The sequence below is a fragment of the Somniosus microcephalus genome, chromosome 9 (genome assembly GCF_052327205.1).
Source record: "Somniosus microcephalus isolate GS21.2 chromosome 9, FLI_Smic_1.0, whole genome shotgun sequence".
Lineage (NCBI taxonomy): Eukaryota > Metazoa > Chordata > Chondrichthyes > Squaliformes > Somniosidae > Somniosus > Somniosus microcephalus.
In genome coordinates, this window is record NC_140995.1 from 61,396,396 (window position 1) to 61,420,190 (window position 23,795).

The 23,795-nt window shown below is 45.4% G+C and overlaps 1 protein-coding gene across 1 annotated transcript in view; it reads left to right on the forward strand.

Moving 5' to 3' along the window:
• pcnx2 (pecanex 2) overlaps window positions 1-23,795 on the forward strand; it is a 946,160-nt gene that overhangs the window by 353,690 nt on the left and 568,675 nt on the right. Inside the window, exons 17-19 of the mRNA XM_085996657.1 lie at window positions 9,873-9,978; window positions 11,601-11,693; window positions 15,383-15,533. Of these exons, the coding sequence (XP_085852783.1) occupies window positions 9,873-9,978; window positions 11,601-11,693; window positions 15,383-15,533 (350 nt within the window). The remainder of the gene's footprint in view (window positions 1-9,872; window positions 9,979-11,600; window positions 11,694-15,382; window positions 15,534-23,795) is intronic.

Below are 23,795 nucleotides of genomic sequence, written 5' to 3' on the forward strand. Positions count from 1 at the left end.
GAAGATTACCAGACCATTTGGGTTACCCTCACAATAGCAGGGTCCCCAGTTAAAATGGAGCTAGATATAGGATCAGCTCTGACCGTCATAAATCGATGGGATTACGAGCGGCTATTTCCGCATATACAGGTAGACTACCTTTTATCCGAACGTCCGAAAACCGAAACCCTCTAAAAACCGAAGGTTTTTTCGTTCAGCGTAAGTCGTGCGCACGACATGACCAGAGTGGCACACGACTTACGCTGAGCAGAGGGTCAGCGTAAGTCGTGCGCACGACCCCCCGCGGACCCCCACCGACCCCGACCCCCCCGCGGACCCCCCCGCAGACCCCCGCGGACCCCGACCCCCGCGGACCCCGACCCCCGCCGACTTACGCTGAGCAGAGGACCAGCGTAAGTCGTGCGCACGACCCCCCGCCGACCCCCCCGCGGAACCACCTGACTCTCTTCCAAAGGCTCGAAAGCAACGAGAGCTCTGAGCCCGCGGCGGTGCCGGCCCCTGTTCCGACCGAGCACGACGACCTGTTGGTGGAAATGCGGAACTTCATTGCATTCCAGGCTAGCAGCGACGGACAAGCCACGACTGCAGACCCCCCCGCGGACCCCCGCCGACCCCGACCCCCACCGACCCCCCCGCGGAACCCCGCCGACCCTGACCCCGCCGACCCCCCCACGGACCCCCCCGTGGACCCCCGCCAACGCCCCCGCCGACCCCCGCCGACCCCCCCGCGGACCCCCGCCGACCCCCCCCGCGGACCCCCGCCGATCCCGACCCCCGCCGACCCCCCCGCGGACCCCTGCCGACCGCCCCGTGGACCCCCGCCGACCCACCTTCCGAAATCCGAAATTTTCTGAAAACCGAAACACGGCTGGTCCCGAGGTTTTCGGATAAAGGATAGTCTACCTGTACCTTTAAAAGACACATCCATTATCTTGAAAACATATACGGGACAGAAAGTATACCCTAAAGGAAAAATAAGGGTGCCTGTTGTATACAATGGCAAGGAAATACAGAAGTTGTATTTATACGTTCTACAAGATGGTGGTCCACCGCTGTTGGGACGTGAATGGATCAGGAAAATACGCTTAGACTGGCACTCCATTCAGGCACTGACGGTGACCAGTAAGGAAAAAAATGATGATGACGTCATACCTGAACGATTAAAAGACATCTTGGCTAACGCCAAGGAAGTGTTTCAAGAGAAACTAGGAACCTTGAAAGGCATCACCGCCTCAATAAAAGCGGAAGATGCAGCAATTCCCAAGTTTTTTAAGGCAAGACCGGTGCCATACGCAATTCGTCCAGCAGTCGAGGCAGAGCTGGAGAATTTGGAAAAGGCAGGCGTATTATCTAAAATAGATTGGAGCGAGTGGGCAACACCCATCGTCCCAGTCATGAAGAAAGCATTGTAGAATGATAAATCTGAAGAACAGAGAAAAATTCGCATCTGTGGAGACTTCAATGTGACTGTAAACCCGGTCCTTCACACGGTACAGTATCCTCTTCCGAGGATAGAAGATATTTTCGCCTCACTATCCGGAGGGAAATGTTTCACCAAAATTGACTTGGCACAGGCATATTTACAGATGGAGGTTGAAGAGGCCTCTAAAAAATATCTCACGATAAATACACACAAAGATCTGTACCAATACAATCGACTGGTTTTCGGAGTAGCATCCGCTCCAGCTATCTGGCAAAGAGCTATGGAGCAAGTCCTCCAAGGGATTCCGGGGACTCTATGCTACCTAGACGACATCCTTGTAACAGGAGAAAACGGCAACGAGCACCTTGCCAATTTGGAGCAGGTGCTCACTAGGCTGAGAGAACAGGGCCTACGAGCAAATCGCCTCAAGTGCGAATTTTTCCAAAATCAAATATCATATTGTGGCCACATACTTAATAAGGAAGGGTTGCATAAGTCACTGGAAAAAATTGAAGCGATCATAAAAGCCCCAGCACCTGAAAATGTTTCACAATTAAGGTCGTTCCTGGGATTAATAAATTACTATCATAAATTTTTACCGAACTTATCACCTCTTCTACACCCTCTTAATGAACTGCTACAAACAGGAGTAATTTGGAAATGGAGCGAAGACTGTAAACGTGCCTTCCATAAATGCAAAGACTTAATCACGTCCAAAGAAGTTTTGGCTCATTACAACCCATCACTGCCAATCAGACTGGCGTGCGATGCATCCCCTTACGGCATAGGAGCAGTATTATCGCATAAATTCCCTGATGGCTCGGAACGGCCGATAGCTTTTGCGTCACGCTCATTGAACTCAGCTGAGCGTAACTATGCCCAAATCGACAGGGAAGCACTCAGCCTGGTATGGGGAGTTAAGAAATTCAACCATTACCTACACGGACAAAAATTTACCTTGTTGACTGACCATCAACCCCTCATCTCCATATTCAACCCTAAAAAGGGTGTTCCCATTATGACAGCGCAAAGGCTACAGAGGTGGTCCCTTTTTCTAGGGGCACACCAATACAACATAGAATACAAAGGATCAAAACAGCATGGGAATGCTGACGGTTTATCGCGGCTACCGTTGCCAACGGTGGAAGAGGCACCTACAGTAGACCCAGTGGAGATGTTCCACTCAACCATAGTGGAATGTCTACCAGTAACAAATTCTGCCATTGAAAAGGATACAAGAAATGACCCGACTCTCTCACGAGTCTACGACTTAACGGTGAAGGGATGGCCAGCACATGGCGAACCACTGTTGCCAGCATTCTCGCAAAGAAGAGAACAGCTGTCAGTATGCCGAGGAACCTTGATGTGTGGATCCAGAGTGGTGATTCCACCCAAACTCCAGGATAAAGTGCTAAAGGAGCTTCACGAGGGGCATCTGGGTGGAGTGAAAATGAAGAACCTAGCCAGAGCGTTTGTATGGTGGCCAGGTATCGATGGAGACATCGAAGAAATGACCAAGAGCTGCCTAGGATGCCAGAAGGTCCAAAACGCTCCACCCCAAGCCCCTCTACATCCATGGGAGTGGCCCTCATCTCCCTGGCAAAGGGTACACATCGACTTTGCTGGTCCATTTATGGACTCAATGTTCTTAATCGCGGTTGATGCACACTCCAAGTGGCCGGAGGTAATCAAGATGTCCTCCACCACCACAGAAAAAACCATCACAGTATTAAGGACCATATTTGCCAGGAATGGGCTGCCGGAACAGATCTGTTCTGATAATGGACCGCAATTTGTGTCCGAAGAATTCAGGAAGTTCTTTAAAAACATTGGGGTTAAGCACTACACGTCCGCCCCATACCATCCCGCCACCAATGGATTGGCTGAAAGATTTGTCCAGACCTTCAAGAAGGCCATAAAGGCCATGGGTAATGAAGACATAAAACTTCAGCACAAGGTGGATAACTTCTTGTTCGCATACAGGAATGCAACACATATGGTTACAAACCAAACTCCCGCCATGATGTTCTTCAATAGAAGCCTAAGATGCCGGCTGGATTTGATCAAGCCCAACATCAGAAGGGACGTGGAGAACCGACAATTTCAAGGCATGAATGAAAGGCCAACTAGAACCTTCCAGATAGGTCAACAAGTTTTGGCCCGGGACTACCGTACCGAGAAATGGCAGCCTGGAACTATCTGCACACGACTAGGACCACTGATGTATACCGTGGACATCGGAGAAAGCATAATAAGGCGCCATGCTGACCAAATCATAGAGTCATCCGAAAAGGGACAACCTACACCACAACTCTATACGCCTAACGATGAAGTAGAGATACCTATATCTACCTCCGATCCGGTGATACTGGAACCCGATGAACCCGACACTGGCATTCAAGCCGAATCAGCCGTGCTAAAAGAACCTACTACACCACCAGAAACCACTACACCACCGAGGCGTTATCCGGACCAAGTCAGGAAGCCTCCAGAGAGACTGACTTATAATTAATTAACTGCAGCAATGTATAGATTATTTTTCTTGTAACATGTAATTAATAATTACTTAAAATATTATGTACTGGTTAGCTAAAAGGGGAGTAATTGTAGTGTATGTGCCTTTTAGAGCCCCATGTGTACTGTAATGCCGGTAATGGCCACTCGGGCTATATAAGCCTGAGTATTGTGTTGTATCCGTTAGTTCCCCTCCAGACTTTGTTTAGTAAACACCTATGAAACCAACTCCTGTCTTCAGTGTCTCTATCAACACACAGACACAACAGACCCCTTCCCCCTAATTCACAGACTCCCTTCCCCCCAGTTCACAGACCCCCTTCCCCTGGTTCACAAACCCCCTTCCCCCTAATTCACAGACCCCTTCCCCCTAATTCACAGACTCCCTTCCCCCCGGTTCACAGACCCCCTTCCCCTGGTTCACAAACCCCCTTCCCCTGGTTCACAAACCCCCTTCCCCCCACTTCACAGACCCCCTTCCCCCCCAGTTCACAGACCCCTGGTCTCGCTCTCCTCAGCCTCGCTCTCACTGGTATCTTCTCACTATCCTCAGCTTCTGTTCTAAGCTCCACTATATAGTTCGCTTGTTCCTGCAGTGCTGCATAAAGGGAGTTTTTTTTAAAAAGCATCAAAATTGAAATCCCTGAATTCATGGGCTCTCATCTGAAGAGTGACCTGGAACGTCAGTGGAGTGTGGAGCAGGTGTGTTGGTGAAGCAGGAAGCGGGTCAGGAGGGAGAGAGTGGCAGCCCGAGGGCAGTGAGTCATGTAATGATATCAGCAAATAGTGATGGTATTTGCCTGTTTGATTATGATGCCTTGCCAGCATATTTGCCTGATTGATTATTTATGCCTGACCAGCAGATGGCATGTGAGAGACAAGCAGTTTAGTTTTAGTTTCGTTTTAGATGGATCTCTAAGATGGTGTCTCCCGTAATGCTGTTAACATAGATTGAACAAACTTTAGATTAAAAGACATTCTCTTTCATAAATGTCTCATCATTGAACCCACAAAGAAATCAATACATGGTGTTAGAAGTGATTGAAAGAGATGAAGAGGAAAAATCTGAAGTTAAATCAGCTCTCCACATATTAGCAAGCCAAAAGAGAACATCGTTACTTACCATTGGAGAATAGCTAACGAAGTGGAAAAATGGAAGGTTTACACCCACCGGCGAAGCTTCAGTTGACAGGTAATGTGGCTGAAAATTGGAGGAGATTCAAACAACGTTTGGAGTTGTATATAGCGGCAATCGGAGCTGACGAGAAAAGTGATAAAATGAAAGCGTCAGTGTTCTTACATGTCGTGGGTGATGAAGCGCTGGAGGTGTATAATAACTTCACATTCGCTGCTGATGGAGACAAAATGAAGCTAGATAAAATAATGGAACAGTTTGAGGCCTACTGCATACCTAAACGTAACGTGACGTTTGAGAGGCACAGATTTTTCACATGTGTACAGAAAACGGGTGAGACTATTGATCAGTATGTGACTGAACTGAGAAACTGAAGCAAAACATGTGAATTTGGGGGACTGACAGACTCGCTGATAAAAGACAGACTGGTGTGTGGTATTCCAGATAATGGTCTAAGGGAAAGACTGCTAAGAGAGCAAAACCTAGACCTGGGAAAAGCCATAGCACTATGTAGGGCTACAGAGACTGTGAAGTCGCAGGCAAAAGAGCTGTTCAGTGACAGTAGCTGCAATGTGGATGCAGTGAGAAAGAACGGACACAAACCGTTTAACAAAAAGAGCGCCAATGTGAAAAAAGAGGCGTGGCCAGCGAACAAAAATGAAAGGGGCAATCGAAAGTCATGTAGTTGATGCGGTACACAGCATACACCAAAAAAGTGTCCAGCATATGGTAAAACATGCAATAGTTGCAACAAAAACAACCATTATGCCCGTTGCTGTAAGAACCAAGCGCAACAAAGCAAGGTCCATGCAGTAGATGAAAGCGAGATAGAGGAGTTCTATGTGGATGTTGTGTCTGAAAACAAAAAAGAAAAAAGAGACTGGATGTTGACACTAAAAGTGAATGACATACAGATTCCATTTAAATTGGATACTGGAGCACAAGTTAATGTGATATCAGAGACTGATTTTAAGAAAATTAGACCCAGACCAAAGATACATGGAATAAAAGTGAAAGTGACAGGATACTCAGGTACTGATATACCAGTGAAAGGAAGATGCATTGTCAAAGTGACACACAAGGACAGAGAGCACACGCTAGCATTAATCGTGGTGCCAAAGGATGTGCAAGCCATACTAGGTTTAATAGCCTGTGAGAGACTGAACCTGGTAAAGAGAGTCCTCGTTGTGGAAAGCGAAGGAGAGACAGTCTATGATGAACTCATGAAAGAGTACAACGACCTATTTAAGGGTCTAGGCTGCCTTCCAGGAGAACACACGATCAGAGTAGATAAAAGTATGCCAACGGTCATACATCCATGCAGAAAAGTCCTGTTTGCTCTTCAAAAGCAACTGAAGGCAGAGTTGGACAGGATGGAAAGCCTGAACGTGATTCAGAAGATAGATGAGTCAACTGAGTGGGTGAGTTCCCTCGTCGTTGTGGACAAAAAGAATGGAAAGCTCAGAATTTGCCTGGATCCAAGAGATCTAAACAGAGCAATAAAGAGAGAGCACTTCAAGCTTCCTACACGTGAGGAAATCATGGCACAGTTTGCAAATGCAAAGTATTTCAGCAAGTTAGATGCATCATCAGGATTTTGGCAGATGAAATTGGATGAGGCAAGTTCAAGACTGTGCACGTTCAACAGTCCATTTGGCAGATACAGATTCCTAAGGTTACCATTTGGCATTGCCTCAGCTCCTGAAGTGTATCACAAAACTATCCATATGATCTATGAGCACCTGGAGGGAGTTGACACATCAATGGATGACATCATAGTATGGGGAACCACGAGAACTGAGCATGACGAGAGACTGAAAAAAGTGCTGGAAGCAACAAGGAAAACAAACCTGAAGCTGAATAGAGAGAAATGCCAGCTCGGGGTGACAGAACTGACATTCGTGGGAGATATCCTTAGCAGTGAGGGCATCAGACCAGATCCCAGAAAGGTGTCCGCCATTGAGAATATGCCAAAGCCACAATGCAAAAAGGACGTGCAGAGGTTTAATGGAATGATCAACTATATGGGTAAATTCATATCCAACCTCTCAGAAAAGATGGCGCCACTGAGACGACTAACTGAAAAGAACATAGAATGGGAATGGAATCATGAGCATGAGAAGTCATGGAGTGATCTAAAGAAACTGCTCACAGAGGAACCAGTTCTGAGGTTTTATGACCCAGCGAGACCCATCAAGATATCATCAGATGCATCACAGAGTGGGCTCGGTGCTGTTCTTCTGCAAAAATATGACTACTGGCAACCTATTGCATATGCATTACGCTCAATGACAGAGGCGGAGACGCGATATGCTCAAATAGAAAAGGAGCTGCTCAGCATCACATACGCCTGTGAAAGATTTCACCAGTTTGTGTCAGGAAAAGCAATCAGTGTAGAGACTGACCATAAGCCCTTGATTGCATTGTTCCAAAAGCCACTAAATGGGTGTCCGCTTAGAATACAAAGAATGATGATCAGGCTGCAATGCTATACACTGAATGTTGCGTACACACCGGGTAAGCTGATGTATACAGCAGACACGTTGTCCAGAGCTGTTGACCCAAGTGAGCCCGCAAACACCAAAATGGATGAAAAAGTGAACGCCTACGTGAACATGATCACAAGTGCACTGCCCATAGCAGATGCAAAAATGGAGCTCATAAAGACTGAGACAAACAAAGATGAAACAATGAGACGACTGAGGAAAAGCATCTTGGATGGATGGCCCAACATGAAGCAAGACTGCTCACCTGACATGGCAGAGTACTGGAACTGCAGGGTGGAACTATCAGTGGTCGAAGACATCATCTACAAAGGAAGTAAAATAGTTATCCCAAAGAGTCTGAGAAAAGAGATGCTAAAAAGGATCCATGGAGGACATCTGGGAATCGAAAAGTGTAAGAAAAGAGCACGAGAGGTGATGTACTGGCCACGAATCAACCAAGATGTGACAAATGAGGTGTCAAACTGCACAATATGCCTGAAATATCGAGCAAGCAATCCGGTAGAACCACTAAAGCCACACCCAGCTCCAGACAGACCTTACCAGAAGGTAGGCGCTGACCTATTCGTATGTCAAGGGAAGGACTATCTTGTAGTCACAGACTATTACTCCCTGTATCCAGAGGTTTGTAGACTGTACACCACCACTGCAGATGCTGTGATAACATGTATGAAAGCCATATTCTCCAGACATGGCGTGGCAAGCGAGGTCTTCACAGACAACGGACCCCAGTTTTACAATGCAAGTTTCCGACACTTTGCCAAAGAGTGGGACTTTGTCCACACAACGTCAAGTCCTCACTTTCCACAGTCCAATGGACTAGTGGAAAAATCGGTCCAGACAGTAAAAAGACTGATGTACAAGGCAAAAGACAGTGGAACTGACTTCTACCAGAGCATGCTTGTATACCGCACAACGCCGCTCGAGTGTGGTATGTCACCAGCCCAACTCCTTATGGGACGCCTGCTAAGGTCAAACCTACCCATCCCAGAGAACCTCCTGAAAACAAAAGAGGGGAAGAAAGTGAGGAAGTTCAAAGAACAACAGAAAGAAAAGCAAAAGTACTACTATGACAGAGGAACACAAAACGTACCTGAACTCCACACTGGTGACCAAGTAAGGTTCAAAGACAAAACAAACATATGGACTCAGAAGGGAACTGTCCTGAGTGAAGTTCAACCAAGATCATACACCATTCAGACAGATGAGGGTGCTGTTCTGAGAAGAAATCGTCGAGATCTTCTCATGGGACCAGCCACAGCAAGTCAAAAGACTGATACTGTTGAACAACTTGATCACACAGCAGGTCAAAAGACTGATACTGTTGAACAACCTGATCACACAGCTGAGAAATCATCATCTGAGGCAACAACTCAGATTCAAGGACAATCAATCAGAAAATCCTCAAGACACGTGAAGCCTCCTGAGAGACTCATTGAGCAAGTTTAAGGACTCTTGTTATAGAAGGAAGTAATGTTATCTTATTCTCTCTTCAAGTTCTAGTGTATTTACATATTTCATGTGAACACACAAAACAAGGTTAAAAAACCTTGATAATGATAATGTAAGTTCATTAAGTGTTACAGTTAAAATGCAGAGTAATACAAAGAAAACATGTTGTTAGATAAAAGTAAAATACTTTTGTTTTAAGAAAGGGAGATGTAATGATATCAGCAAATAGTGATGGTATTTGCCTGTTTGATTATGATGCCTTACCAGCATATTTGTCTGATTGATTATTTATGCCTGACCAGCAGAGGGCATGTGAGAGACAAGCAGTTTAGTTTTAGTTTCATTTTAGATGGATCTCTAAGATGGTGTCTCCTGTAATGCTGTTAACTGAGTTGAACATACTTTAGATAAAAAGTCATTCTCTTTCATGAATGTGTTGTCATTGAACCCACATACAAAACGATACAAGTCACAACTGGAAATATGTGTTAGGGTAGATAGAAAGAAACTATTTCCTCTGGTGGGGGAGTCCAGAACAGGGGGCTCATAACCTTAAAATTAGAGCCAGGCCATTCAGGGGTGATGTCAGGAAGCACTTCTTCACACAAAGGGTAGTGGAAATCTGGAACTCATTCCCCCAAAAAGGTTGTGGATGCTGGGGGTCAATTGGAGCTTTCAAGGCGGAGATCGATAGATTTTTGTTAGGTAAGGATATCAAGGGATACAGAATAAAGGCAGGTAAATGGTTGTATAAAAACCTGTAACTAAGGGGGTAAAGCGGATTACATAAACAGGTTTGCACAGCCATGCTGCTATCTGATTGGGTGTTTCATTTTCACTATAGGTCTGTCATTCGCTCCAAACTGTTCAACGAATTGGAAGTCCAGAATCCCGAACATCCTTTGTCAGAAAACAAGGATGTTCTTCCTGAAACACTGAGGAATTCTGTGGTATGTATTCCTTCTCACAGTCAGTCATTGTTGTGTGATAATTTGACAACAGTGTTGCTTTGGGGCATTGAAATAAAATATCTTAAATTGTATGTAGTGCTAGATCTCCTAACTACTTCTCAGAACAAAAGACTGCAGTTTTATTCCAGAATCTGAAGTAGAATGTTACCAGGGCTAAAAGGGTTAAATTATGAGGACAGGTTGCAAAGACTAGACTTGTATTCACTTGAGTATTGAAGATTAAGGGGTGATGTAATCGAGATGTTTAAGATGATTAAAGGAGTTGATAGGGTAGAGACACAGAAACTATTCCCTCTGGTGGGGGAGTCCAGACCAAGGGGGCATAACCTTAAAATGAGAGCTAGGCCATTCAGGGGTGAGGTCAGGAAGCACTTCACACAAAGCCTACATTTCGTTGTACTGCACTTGTGCACTAACAATGACAATAAAAGTTGATTTGATTTGATTTGATTTGGGTAGTGGAAACCTGGAACTCCCGCCCCCCCCCGCCCCCAAAAAAGCTGTTGAGGCCGGGGGGTCAATTAAAAATGTCAAAACTGAGATTGATGGATTTTTGTTAGGCAAGGGTATAAAGGTTATGGAACCAAGGTGGGTAGATGGAGTTAAGGTACAGATCAGCCATGGTCTAATGGAATGGCGGAACAGGCTCGAATGGCTGAATGGCCTCCTCCTGTTCCTGTTCTGGTTCCGGTGGAGCCTTGAAGGAGGAGGCTCCTTTCGTCCTTTTCCCCTTGGGCTAGGGATCTGTCACAAGGTTCAGGAGAAGACAACAGCTACCTCCTCCTCACACCATTCAAGTCTCTGCTGTTGGTGTGGTTTGACCAATGCGAGTTCCTCCAAAGGAGAAGCTCCTAGCTCATGGGAATGGTCAACCCTGGCACAGCAACATCTTGAGCTTCTTACACAGGGCGTGGATCAGGAATGGTCCAGCCTAGAAACTCTAGGCTCCCAGCAACTGGTTGGCAGGGACAGTATTGGCATCTAGAAAACCTTTCACTCAAAAAGCTTGCAATGTTACATAGCATCATAAAGCACAGAAGGAAGTCATTTGGCCTATCATGTCTGTGCCGGCTCTTTGAAAGAGCAATCCAATTAGTCCTACTCCCTCCTGTTCTTTCCCCTTAACTCTGCAAATTTCTCCTTTTGAAGTATATACCTTTTGAAAGTCACTACTGAATCTGTTTCTACCACCCTTTCAGGCAGTGCATTCCAGATCACAACAACTTGCCGGGTAAAAAAATACTCCCCATCTCCCCTCTGGTTCTTTTGCCAATTATCTGTGTCCTCTGGTTACTGACTTAGGAATTGGATATATACTTGAAAAGAAAACATTTACAGGGCTATGCTCTTTGCAGGGGAGTGGGACTAATTGGATAGCTCTTTCAAAGAGCTGGCACAGACACAATGGGCCGAATGGCCTCGTCCTATGCTGTATGATTCTAAAGGGTTAAGATGAAGGATGGTTTTTGAGCTCTCCAGGTTGGTAGTCATTGGAAGTATGTTAGGCTTACTGCATTGTTCAATAGGTTTAAAAAAATAACATTTGTAATAGTTTTGTTTGCCTATTGGGATAATGCCTAAATGTATTTGCGTCTTTGCAGAGAGAAGTCTTGAAGTCTGATCTTGTTATGTGTGCTGTAATCACCCTTCTAACCTTCGCAATCAGCGCAACCACTGTTTTCCTTTCACTGAAGGTATATGTTCATATTGAGTATCATTCTTCCATGTTGGCACTTAAGCTCTTCTTTGGCAAGATGTGTTACAGCGTAATGTTTTGAGAAAGAACAAAAATCAGTTGAATTCTGTTGAAGTCGGCCATGAACAAGAGCTTTTATATGAGCGGAACATGTTTCAGCCATTTCTGCTCACAGCACAGGTGCAAATTCCGTTTGCTAAATATTGAAGAACCTGCAAAACTATACAGACAGGAAGGGAGCTCTAAGCAGGGCATTGGTATTTTATAACATTTATCAAAGGGGAGTTCTCTTGTTTTTAACAGCATAACTTTGCGACTTGCTCATACACTATTAAACAGCAAATTGTTAACCAAAAAGTTCCTGAAAGTCTATTTAAAAAAAAAAGAGAGCAGCCCATTGAATAAAAACTTTAAAAACGACCCCTTTTTGAGCTGGGTGGTGTAGCTGGTTAGAACTTTGTCCTTTCTCCCCCGACTCCCTGAGTTAGAACCAAGCCTAGCCCTACTGAGCTGAAAGGCCCTCTCATTTACCTGCAAAGGTCTTAAATGATTGATCGACCGTGAAATTCGGCTCCTTTGCGCCTGCTGTTAGCGCCTCTGGGGATCACTAAAGGGGCGCAAAGGGCCTATCACCCGGGGTGGGGGGGGGGTGTGGGTGCAAGTAGCGCCTCCCAAGAAATTCAGCGGGGCATTGCTGAGGAACTACCTGAAAGTGCCACACCCCAGGCCGCTGCGCTGCCAGCGCTGACATCATTGCCATGCGACACGACTCCTTAGCGCCCCGCTGTGGCCCCTTACCACCCCATGGCAGAAATGTCGATGTCAGCGCCAGCCTCGCGGGTCACGAACCGGGCCGCACTCCGCTGGCAGGTCGGTATTTGAAGGTGAGGTGTGGCTGCGACCCGCGCTGTCATTTTCATCTTTTAGCCAACCTCCAGTTCGGCCCTCCGTGACGGCCCTTAGCGTGGTTCTGGCCACCATCGTGCAGCCCGGCACCAGGCATCTATAGAGTAGAAGGAGCTTTACTCTGCGTCTGCCCTGGGAGTGCTTGATAACGACTAAGAACGTAAGAATTAGGAGCAGGAGTAGGCCATGCGCCCCATCAAGCCTGCTCCGCCATTCAATAAAATCATGGCTGATCTTTGACCTCAACTCCACTTTCCCGCTTGATCCACATATCCCTTGATTCCCTTAAGGTCCAAATATCTATCTATCGCACTCCTGAATATACTCAATGACTGAGCATCCAAATCTATCTGGGTTAGAGAATTCCACAGATTCACAACCCTTTGAGTGAAGAAATTTCTCCACATCTCAGTCTGAAATGGCCGACCCATTAGCCTGAAACTGTGATCCTAGTTCTAGACTTTCCAGACAGGGGCTACAGCCTCTCAGCATCTACCCTGTCAAGCCCTCTAAGAATTTTATACGTTTCAATTAGATCACCTCTCAACGCAGCCCTTGCGACCCTAAATTTCATGAGCACAAATATCTCCTTCCATCACCTCCTTGAGCACATATTCCAATAACTTATCCTCACCAGTATTAGCCTAAGATAATAAAAAATAATAAAGAACATTCTCTTGAGTATAGAAGATTAAAGGGTGATGGAATTGAGGTGTTTAAGATGATTAACGGATTCAATAGGGCAGATAGAGAGAAACTATTTCCTCTGATGGGTGAGTCCAGAAATGGGGACATAACCTTAAAATTAGGGCTAGGCCGTTCAGGGGAGATGTCAGGAAGCTCTTCTGCACACAAAGGGTAGTGGAAATCTGGAACTGTCTCCCCAAAAAGCTGTTGAGGCTGGGGGTCAATTGAAAATGTCAAAACTGAGATCAATAGATTTTTGTTAGATAAGGGCATTAAGGGTTACGGAACCAAGGTGGGTAAATGGAGTTAGAATACAGATCAGCCATAATCTAACTGAATGGTGGAACAGGCTCGAGGGGCTGAATGGCCTCCTCCTGTTCTTGTGTTCCTATTCTGAAGGACAGTATAGCGAGGTTACTGAACATAGGAACCCAGTTAATGGCTCACATGTTATATAGGCCATGTCTCCATATGAGTTTGGGTGATGATGTTAGCAATTTGTGACCTGTGACCTTTATCAACAACTGTCTCTCCCTGTGGCCGGGAGCAGCATTGGTTGCACATTTCTTGTATGAGAACTAAAGAAAGGCTTTTAATTGACCCTCTAATATATCAAATATTTTTTATGTAGCCCCAGGGTTAATTTTAGGTTTACTTTTTTGTCATTTTTTTTTGTACGGCTTTTAATCTCTTCAGAAGCACAGTCTATTCCCAGAGAAAGGGCAGCCAGTGACCTGGTCCCAGGACTTTGTTTAGGGATCGTTGCTAAGTTGACTAACCCTCCAGTTTCCCCTTTCTGCCTGTGGGAATTGTCAGAGCTTCAACCAGATGTTGTCTCGAACTTAGAATTTGAACTGCGATGTGGGATTACGAGCAAGGACACGAGTCCAACTATTCGCTGTCACCCAGCAACACTGCACCAAAGTAGAGTCACCAACTCTGGTTGGACGTATTCCAGGAGGCTTCATCACATGACCGCCCGGACACACCCACCATTGGTCGCCCAACACGTCCATCCTCGCAACGCTCCACCCCCACAGCCAATTGGAAAGCAAACAGATTCTTTACTGTCATTCAAACAGCCATTTCCCCGTGTTCAAAGAAGATGAAAAATCAGCCATTTTTTTGAATGCCCCTTTGATTTTTCTCCCTGAGTTCCTTCCAGAAGTGTCCAGGAGATTAATTTTCAGTTCCTGGAGTCTCCAGGATAATTCTGCAGAGTTTGTTACCGTAACCCAGTGTTGTCCAATAGAAATTGTTGATATAAAAAGGTTAAAGTTCACATGCATACTTTATATGAAAATGTGAGTATTGAGATCACATGCCCAATGACCGTGTCTATTACTCATTTTTATCTACTAATCAGAAATCCAATTAGCAAAATCTGGATTTCAATTAGCCAAATGTGGCCAGTGGCTAATGTATTGGACAGCAGTGCTGTACTACAACAACTTGCATTTATACAGTGCCTTTAATGTAGTAAATCATCTCAAGGCGCTTCGCAGGAGCAAAAATTTGACTCCGAGCCACATACAGAGATATTAGGGTAGATGACCAAAAGTTTGGTCAAAGAGGTATGTTTTAAGGAGCACTTTAATGGAGAAGAGAGAGGTAGCGAGGCGGAGAAGTTTAGGGAGGGAATTCCAGAGCTTAGGGCCGAGGCAGCTGAAGGCACAGCTGCCAATTAAAATCGATGATGCACGAGAGGCCAGAATTGGAGGAGCACAGAGATCTCAGAGGATTGTAGGGCTGGTGGAGGTTACAGGCAATGGAGAGGTGAGGCCATGGAGGGATTTGAACATGAGGATGAGAATTTTAAAATCATGGTGTTGCCGGACCGGGAGCCAATGTACCTCAGCGATTACAGGGGGTAGATCATTATCTCCAAGGTTTGCTGCTCTCTTCCATGACCATCATTCAGTATCATTTTAACAGGAACCTGTCCAACTAAATCGAGGAAATATAAAACAAATGCCAGAGCCTGCGATTGTTAAAGCTGACAGCTATGAAAGTTTGGCTATAGGTTCTGAATTGCATTTGGATTATTTGAACAGCCACATCTTGATTCTAATTAATCATCTTTCTTGGTTCTAGCCCTTTCTTGGTATTGTGCTGTATGCTTTGGCTGGGACAGTCGGATTCCTAACACACTACCTGCTCCCTCGGCTCCGCACACAGGTTCCGTGGTTCTGCTTTGCGCACCCTTTGCTTAAAACTAAGGAATATCGACAGTTTGAAGTCCGAGGTTAGTAACAGAAGAACAATGCACAGCATAATGTAAACATATTTCATTTTATATCTGTCAATCCGCCGAGAAATTAGATGGGGATCAACATTGCTCATTCTTTCTACACCGCGAGATATCTTTTTTATCTGGTGCGTCTCAATGTCAGATTATTAGCGCCCGTGAAAGGGTAAATGGGTAGACCAAAAAATGACCCTGTTGAAACTGTCCTGACCTATGACCTGCGTAGTTGGATCGAGGACCTGGGTGCAGTGCTGCAAACGTTTCAATGATCTTAATAGATCACGAAACGTTAGTGCAAAGCCACACTCAACCTCATCCTGCTGTGCCTCTCATCACATCCCCATCACTCTGCCTTCCCTACCCTACTCCTGCACATCTTTACTCACACCAACTTACCTTGCACCTCCACCCATCCCTATCTATCTACATTATCACATCCCCATCTCACTAGCCACCCCTCACACTCACCCTAGTGCAATCATACCAACTAACAACATGCAAGGGTAGGCACTTGTGTGTTTTATGCAAAGTTCATGTAAAGTTTCTGTTAATGTGCTTTCAAATATTGAAACCTTTATTTTGAACACTTTGCGTTCTTTGACAGATCTGTGTGCACCTTTGGAAGTAGCCTATTGAGTTGCAGTGAATGGTGAGACTTAACGGTACCCCCGCAATGGTGATGAGTGTGAAAGGAATGGCTTGGGCATTGTAGGGATGCTTTATAGTGTTGGTGTGGACTGGTGCCAACCTGGCACATCATGTGGCAGCCAGCGTGTACAGCTTTAAGTGAAGTAAATCTGGCCATGGTGAGGCCATCACTGGCCTCCCGGGCAGCAATGTGGTCGGGTGCTGATGCCCTCTGCCCCCTCAAACATCAGGTGATTGCGAAGAAGGTTGGTGGTGTTGTTGTTGGGGCTGCTGGTGTGCCTGGTGCTGCTGGTGTTGGGGCTGATTGTGATAGGATTCTGAGGACCAAGGTGAGAGAGTATAAAGAGCACCCATGCTGATGGAATAGATGGCAGGTGAAGTAGAGATGACAGAAGCGATCTGTCAATGGTGAGAGAGGTAATGAGGTCAGACTGGATGGAGACTTGTGTAAATTTCAATTTCAATTTTATTTGTCACATAACCAAATACAACAAGTGAAATCCAGTCAGTGAAATGCTTTTTTCTTAACGAGCCGAGCGCACCAAGCAGCAAAGGACACTTAGCTGCCTGGTACGCATGGAGCCCGCAAGGACGGCAGCCATCTTCATCGGCGCCATCACAATAGGGTCCGCTCTCGCCTCGCTCCGCCTTTCCCGCACTCCTGCCCGACAATCTTCAACCGCCGTGGTACTGACGTCCTGGGGCCTGCTTCTCCCTGGCTCTCCTTCCACCTGGTCTGACCTCCGAGCCTCCCGCGGTGTCCGACCTTCCAGTGCCTGCTTTTCCCGCCCTCGGTCCGCTGGCGAGCCTCCCGCCGAGGAGCTGCCGGCCGCCATGCTACAGCGGGTTGTCGTGGTCTCCATCGCTGCTTCTGCTACCTCCCCGCCGATTCGCCGAACTCATCAGCGCCGATGCACAGCATCTGTAGCGGGAGTGGGCCGACCGACTCAGGGAGAGCGCTTACCCTGCGACCGCCACGGACGCCATCTTGATTCCGTGGACTTGCAGCATGGTAAATCTGTTGTGGAAATGCAGTGAGGAAGAGATTGTGGCTGAGGGAAGATATCTCTAAGGTGGGAGCTTTTACTTGACATTTGAAGCTGTCAACTCATCAGCAAATTCAATGGCCACTGACCTCCCACCTCAGCTCCACAGATGTGGTCTAGCCACAGCGTGAAAGCCATGAGCGAACTGTCAAATTCAAAAGGTAAGTTCAAAACCATTGTTAAGTGGCTGTAAGCAAGCCACTAATCATTTAAATTGGCTTCCCCACCGCTGCCTGTCGGGTGTGCTCCACGCTGGCAGACCCGACATCGGAAAGGCAAGTGGGCGCAATTTGACAGTGGGTTCCTGACCCGCTGTCAATAAATTACTATTTAACTGCAGACCTGCCACTGATCCTGTCCAGTGAGCACTGGCAAAATTCCGGCCTTCGTTACCCGATTGGATGATTTTTGACTGTCAGTCCATCAGCCTTTCTCCCGCGTCTCTATAATTTCAGAGAATGGACATTGAATGGACCGACAATGGAGAGAGAAACTTCAGAGAATGGACGTCGAAACATCAGGGAATGGACAGAGAAACATCAGAGCATGGACAGAGAATGGACAGAGAAACATCAGAGCATGGACAGAGAAACTTTAGAGAATAGACAGAGAATGGACAGAGAAACATCAGAGCATGGACAGAGAAACTTTAGAGAATAGACAGAAAACCTTCAGAGAATTGTCAGAAAATGGACAGAGAAAATTTAGAGAATGGGCAGAGAATGGACAGAGAAACTTCAGAGAATCAACAAAGAAACATCATAGAATGGACCGAGAAACATCAGAGAATGGACCGAGAATCTTCAGAGAATGAACATTGAATGGACCGAGAATCTTCAGAGAATGGACAGCGAAACATCAGAGAATGGACAGGGAACGGACAGGGAACGGACAGGGAACGGACAGGGCAACTTCATGAGAATGGTCAGAGAAAATTCAGACAATGAACTTTAGGGAATGGACAGAGAATGAACAGAGATACATCAGAGAATGGACAGAGAAACTTCAATGAATGGACAGAATGGACAGAAATACATCAGAGAATGGACAGAGAAACGTCAGAGAATGGACAGAGAAACTTCAGAGAAACATCAGGGAATGGACAGGGAATTGATGGGGAATGGATGGGGCCTGGACAGAAAGGCTTGAGAATGGACAGAGAAACTTCATAGAATGGACAGAGAAACTTCAGCAAATGACCAGATAAATTTCAGGAAATGGACGGAGAAATTTCATAGAATGGACAGAGAATGGAGAGAGAAACTTTAGAGAATGGACAGAGTAGCTTCAGAGAATGGACAGAGATACATCAGAGAATGGACAGAGAAACTTCAGAGAATGGACAGATGCTGGACCGAGATACGTCAGAGAATGGACAGATAAACTTCAGAGAATGGACAGAGGATGGACCGAGATACGTAAGAGAATGGACCGAGATACATCAGAGAATGGACCAAGAAGCTTCATAGAATGGACAGAATATGGACAGAGAAACATCAGAGATAGGACTGAGAAACTGCAGAGAACGGACAAAGAAACTTCAGAGAGTGGGCAGGGAATGGACAGCAAATGAATACAGAATCAACAGAGAATAGACAGAGATATTTCAGAGTATGGATAGAGAAACTTCAGAGAATGGACAGAGAAACTTCAGAGAATGGACAGAGATACATCAGACAATAGACAGATATGTCAGAGAATGGACAGAAAAACTTCAAAGAATGGACAGAGAATGGAGAGAGAAACTTCATGGAATGGACAGAGATATGTCAGAGAATGGATAGAGAAACTTCAGGAGAATGGACAGAGAAACGACAGAAAATGGTCAGAGAAAATTCAGAGAATGAACTTTAGGAATTGGACAGCGAATCATCAGTGAATGGACCGAGAAACTTCAGAGAATGGACAGAGAAACATCATAGAATGGACAGAGTAACATCAGAGAATGTAAAGAGAAATGTCAGAGAATGGACTGAGAAAGTTCAGAGAATGGGTAGAGAATGGCCAGCAAATGGATATAGAATCAACACAGAATGGGCAGAGAAACGTTAGAGAATGGACAGAGAAACTTCATAGAATGGACAGAGAAACATCAGAGAATGGACAAGAAAATTAAGAGAATATAAAAAGAAACTTCAGAGGGTGGACAGGGAATGCACAGAGAAACTTCACGACAGAGAATGGACAGAGAGAATTCAGAGAATAAACTTTAGGGATTGGACCGAGAATCTTCAGAGAATGAACCGATTACAGGCCGAGCAACCTCAGAGCACGGGCCGAGCTACCTCAGAGCACGGGCCGAGCAACCTCAGAGCACGGGCCGAGCAACCTCAGAGCACGGAGAGAGAAACTTCAGAGAATGGCCAGGCATACTTCAGAGAATGGACAGAGAAATGTCAGTTAATGGACAGAGAACCTTTAGAGAATGGACAGAGCATGGAGAGTGAAACTTCATGGAATAGACAGGGAAACATCATAGAATGGACAGAAAAACTAAAGAGAATTGACAGAGTTATGTCAGAGAATGGATAGAGAAACTTCAGAAAATGGTCAGAGACAATTCAGAGAATGTGCGGGTTAGGTTGATTGGCTATGATAAATTGACCCTTAGTGTTAGGGGGATTAAATACGTGGGGTTACGGGGATAGGGTGGGATATGTGTTGGTGTAGGGGTTACGGGGATCGGGTGGGATATGTGTCGGTGCAGGCTCGATGGGCCGAAATGGCCTCTATCTGCACTGTGGGGTTTCTGTGATATGTCAAGAATGGACAGAGAAACATCAGAGAATGGACAGAGAATAGAGACAGAATAGAGACAGAATAGAGACAGATAAATGTCAGAAAATGGACAGAAAGATTTCAGAGAATAAACTTTAGGGAATGGACCGAGCAACGTCAGAGCACGGACCGAGCAACGTCAGAGCACGGACCGAGCAACGTCAGAGCACGGACCGAGCAATGTCAGAGCACGGACCGAGCAATGTCAGAGCACGGACCGAGCAACGTCAGAGCACGGACCGAGCAATGTCAGAGCACGGACCGAGAAATGTCAGTTAATGGACAGAGAAACTTCAGAAAATGGTCAGAGAAAATTCAGAGAATGAACTTTAGGGAATGGACAGAGAAACTTCAGAGAATGGACTGAGAAACTTCAGAGCATGGACAGAGCAACTTCAAAGAATGGACAGAGAAACTTCAGAGAATGGCCAGAGATACTTCAGAGAATGGACAGAGAAATGTCAATTAATGTACAGAGATCCTTTAGAGAATGGATAGAAAATGGACAGGGACATGTCAGAGAATGGACAGAGAAACTTCAGAGAATGAACAGATAAATGTCAGAGAATGGACAGAAAGAATTCAAAGAATAAACTTTAGGGACTTGACCGAGAATCTTGACCGAGCAAGGACCGAGCATGGACCGAGCATGGACCGAGCAACGTCAGAGAATGAACAGAGAAAGGACAGGGACATATCAGAGAATGGACAGAGATACATCAGAGAATGGACAGAGATACATCAGAGAATGGACAGAGATACATCAGAGAATGGACAGAGATACATCAGAGAATGGACAGAGATACATCATCATCATCATCATCAGCGACCACTCGAATTCGAGTATGGTATGTCCTTCATCAGTCATCTACTTGTGGGTCTTCAGGTGGCTGTGGAGGCCAATCCGAGATCCACAGACTCTACTACAGTGTGGGCATGTAAGACTATTGGTAGTGACTGGAGTATGGCTCTTCTTAAGTTGTTGTCTCTCCTTACGGCACTGGCGTTTATCCTCAGCGGCACGCTGGAGATTCTTTTCATGTAGTGCGGCACCGTTGTGGATACATTTTCTCCAATTGTCTCTGTCCAGTGAGATTTCCTCCCAGTTATTAATATTGATATGGAACTTTTTAAGGATTACTTTGATGTTATCTTTGTAACGCTTCTTTTGACCACCAGGAGACCCCTGCCCTTCCTTCAACTGGGAGTACAGAACCTGTTTTGGGAGACGTGAGTCTGACATGTGAATGACATGTCCAATCCATCGGAGTTGATGCTGCATAATGAGCGTAGTGATGCTGTAGATATTGGCCTCTTCAAGTATACTCCAGTTGGTACGCTTGTCCTCCCAGCTGACCCTCAAGATTTTGCGTAGAGAGCGCTGGTGGTATTGCTCTAAGGCTTTGAGATGTCTACTGTACGTAGTCCAGGTTTCAGCTCCATATAAAAGGGTGGGACGGATGATGGCTTTGTATACAAGAATTTTAGTTTGGACTTGGAGGTCATGATTTTCAAAGACTCTTCTCAGTTTAGAAAAGGCTGCATTTGCACAACTCAGGCGGTGATGGATTTCAGAATCAATGTCAGCTTTGGAGGATAAATGGCTACCAAGATATGGAAAGGTGTTGACATTTTCAAGGGTGTTATTATCAATCTTTATAGAGGGAGGAGTTGCAACTGATTAGGTGATGGCTGGTGGAGCACCTGGCTTTTCTTTATATTCATGGTGAGGCCCAGAAGTTTGTAGGCTCTGGAAAAAGCATTCAAGGTGTTTTGTAGATCATGCTCAGAAAGAGCTGTGATGGCGTTATCATCTGCATACTGTAACTCCATAATGGTAGTGATGGAGACTTTGCTCTTGGCCTTAAGCCTGTTGAGATTGAAAAGTCGGCCATCAGTACGGTAAAGGATTGGAATTCCGGTGGGCAGATCATTGCCGATGAGATGGAGGATAACTGAGATGAACACTGCAAAAAGGGTTGGAGCAATGACGCAGCCCTGTTTTACTCCTGTCTCAACTGTAAAGGGCTCTGAAATAGAACCGCTGCTGCTGAGAACTGCTGCGGACATGTTGTCATGTAGCAGCCTCAAAACTAAGATGAATTTATCGGGGCAACCAAGCTTAGACAAGATATGCCATAAAGTCTGGCGGTGGACGGTGTCAAAAGCTTTAGTTAAGTCTATGAAAGCTATGAACAGTGGAGAGAAACTTCAGAGAATGGAGAGAAACTTGAGAGAATGGAGAGAAACTTGAGAGAATGGAGAGAAACTTGAGAGAATGGAGAGAAGCTTGAGAATGGAGAGAAACTTGAGAGAATGGACAGAGAATGGGGAGAATCTTCTGGAATGGATAGAGAAACATCAGAGAATCGACAGGGAAATTTCAGAGAATGGATAAAGAATGGTCAGAGATACGTAAGAGAATGGACAGAGAAACATCAGAGAATGCACAGAGAATGGTCAGAGAATGGTCAGAGAATGGTCAGAGAATGGACAGAGAATGGACAGAGAATGGACAGAGATACGTCAGAGAATGGACAGAGATACGTCAGAGAATGGACAGAGATACGTCAGAGAATGGACAGAGATACGTCAGAGAATGGACAGAGATACGTCAGAGAATGGACAGAGATACGTCAGAGAATGGACAGAGATACGTCAGAGAATGGACAGAGATACGTCAGAGAATGGACAGAGATACGTCAGAGAATGGACAGAGATGCATCAGAGAATGGACAAAGAAACTTCGGAGAATGGACAGAGATTGGACAGATCTCCGTCAGAGAATGGACTAAGAATGGACGGAGAAACTTCAGAGAATGGGTAGAGAATGGGCAGAGAAACTTAAGAGAATGGACAGATCTGTCAGAGAATGGACAGAGAAGGGACAGCAATATTTCAGAGAATGGACAGAGATAATTTAGAGAATGGAGACAAATATCAGAGAATGGTTAAATAAACTTTAGGGAATGGACTGAGAATGGAGAGAGCAACTTCAGAGAATGGACAGATATATGTCAGAGAATGTAGAGAAACTTCAGGAAATGGACTGAGAATGGACAGCAACCTCAGAGAATGGACAGAGAAACTTTAGGGAATGGACAGAGAATCTTCAGAGAATGGACAGAGAATCTTCAGAGAATGGACAGAGAATCTTCAGAGAATGGACAGAGAATCTTCAGAGAATGGACAGAGAATCTTCAGAGAATGGACAGAGAAAATTCAGAGAATGGACAGAGAAATTTTAGAGAATTGACAGAGAATGGACAGAGAAGCTTCAGAGAATGAACAGAGAAACTTCAGGGAATGGATAGAGAATGGACAGAGATACTTCAGAGAATGGACAGAGAAACATCAGAGAAGGAATAGAGAAGGGACAGCTACATTTCTGAGAATGGTCAGAGAAAATTCAGAGAATATGCAGGGAATGGACAGAGAAACCTCAGAGATTGGACAGAGAAACTTTAGCAAATGGTTAAAAACTTTGTAGAATGGACAGAGAATGGTCAGGGAATGGAGAGAGAAATTTCAGAGAATGGAAAGAAAATGAACTGGGAATGGACAGAGAAGCATCAGAGAATGGACAGAGAATCTTCAGAGAATGGGCAGTGAATGGACAGTGAAAGGAGAGAGAAACCTTAGAGAATGGAGAGAAACTTCAGTGAATGCACAGAGAAGGGACAGCAATATTTCAGAGAATGGACAGAGATAATTTAGAGAATGGAGACAAACATCAGAGAATGTTTAAATAAACTTTAGGGAATGGACTGAGAATGGGCAGAGCAAC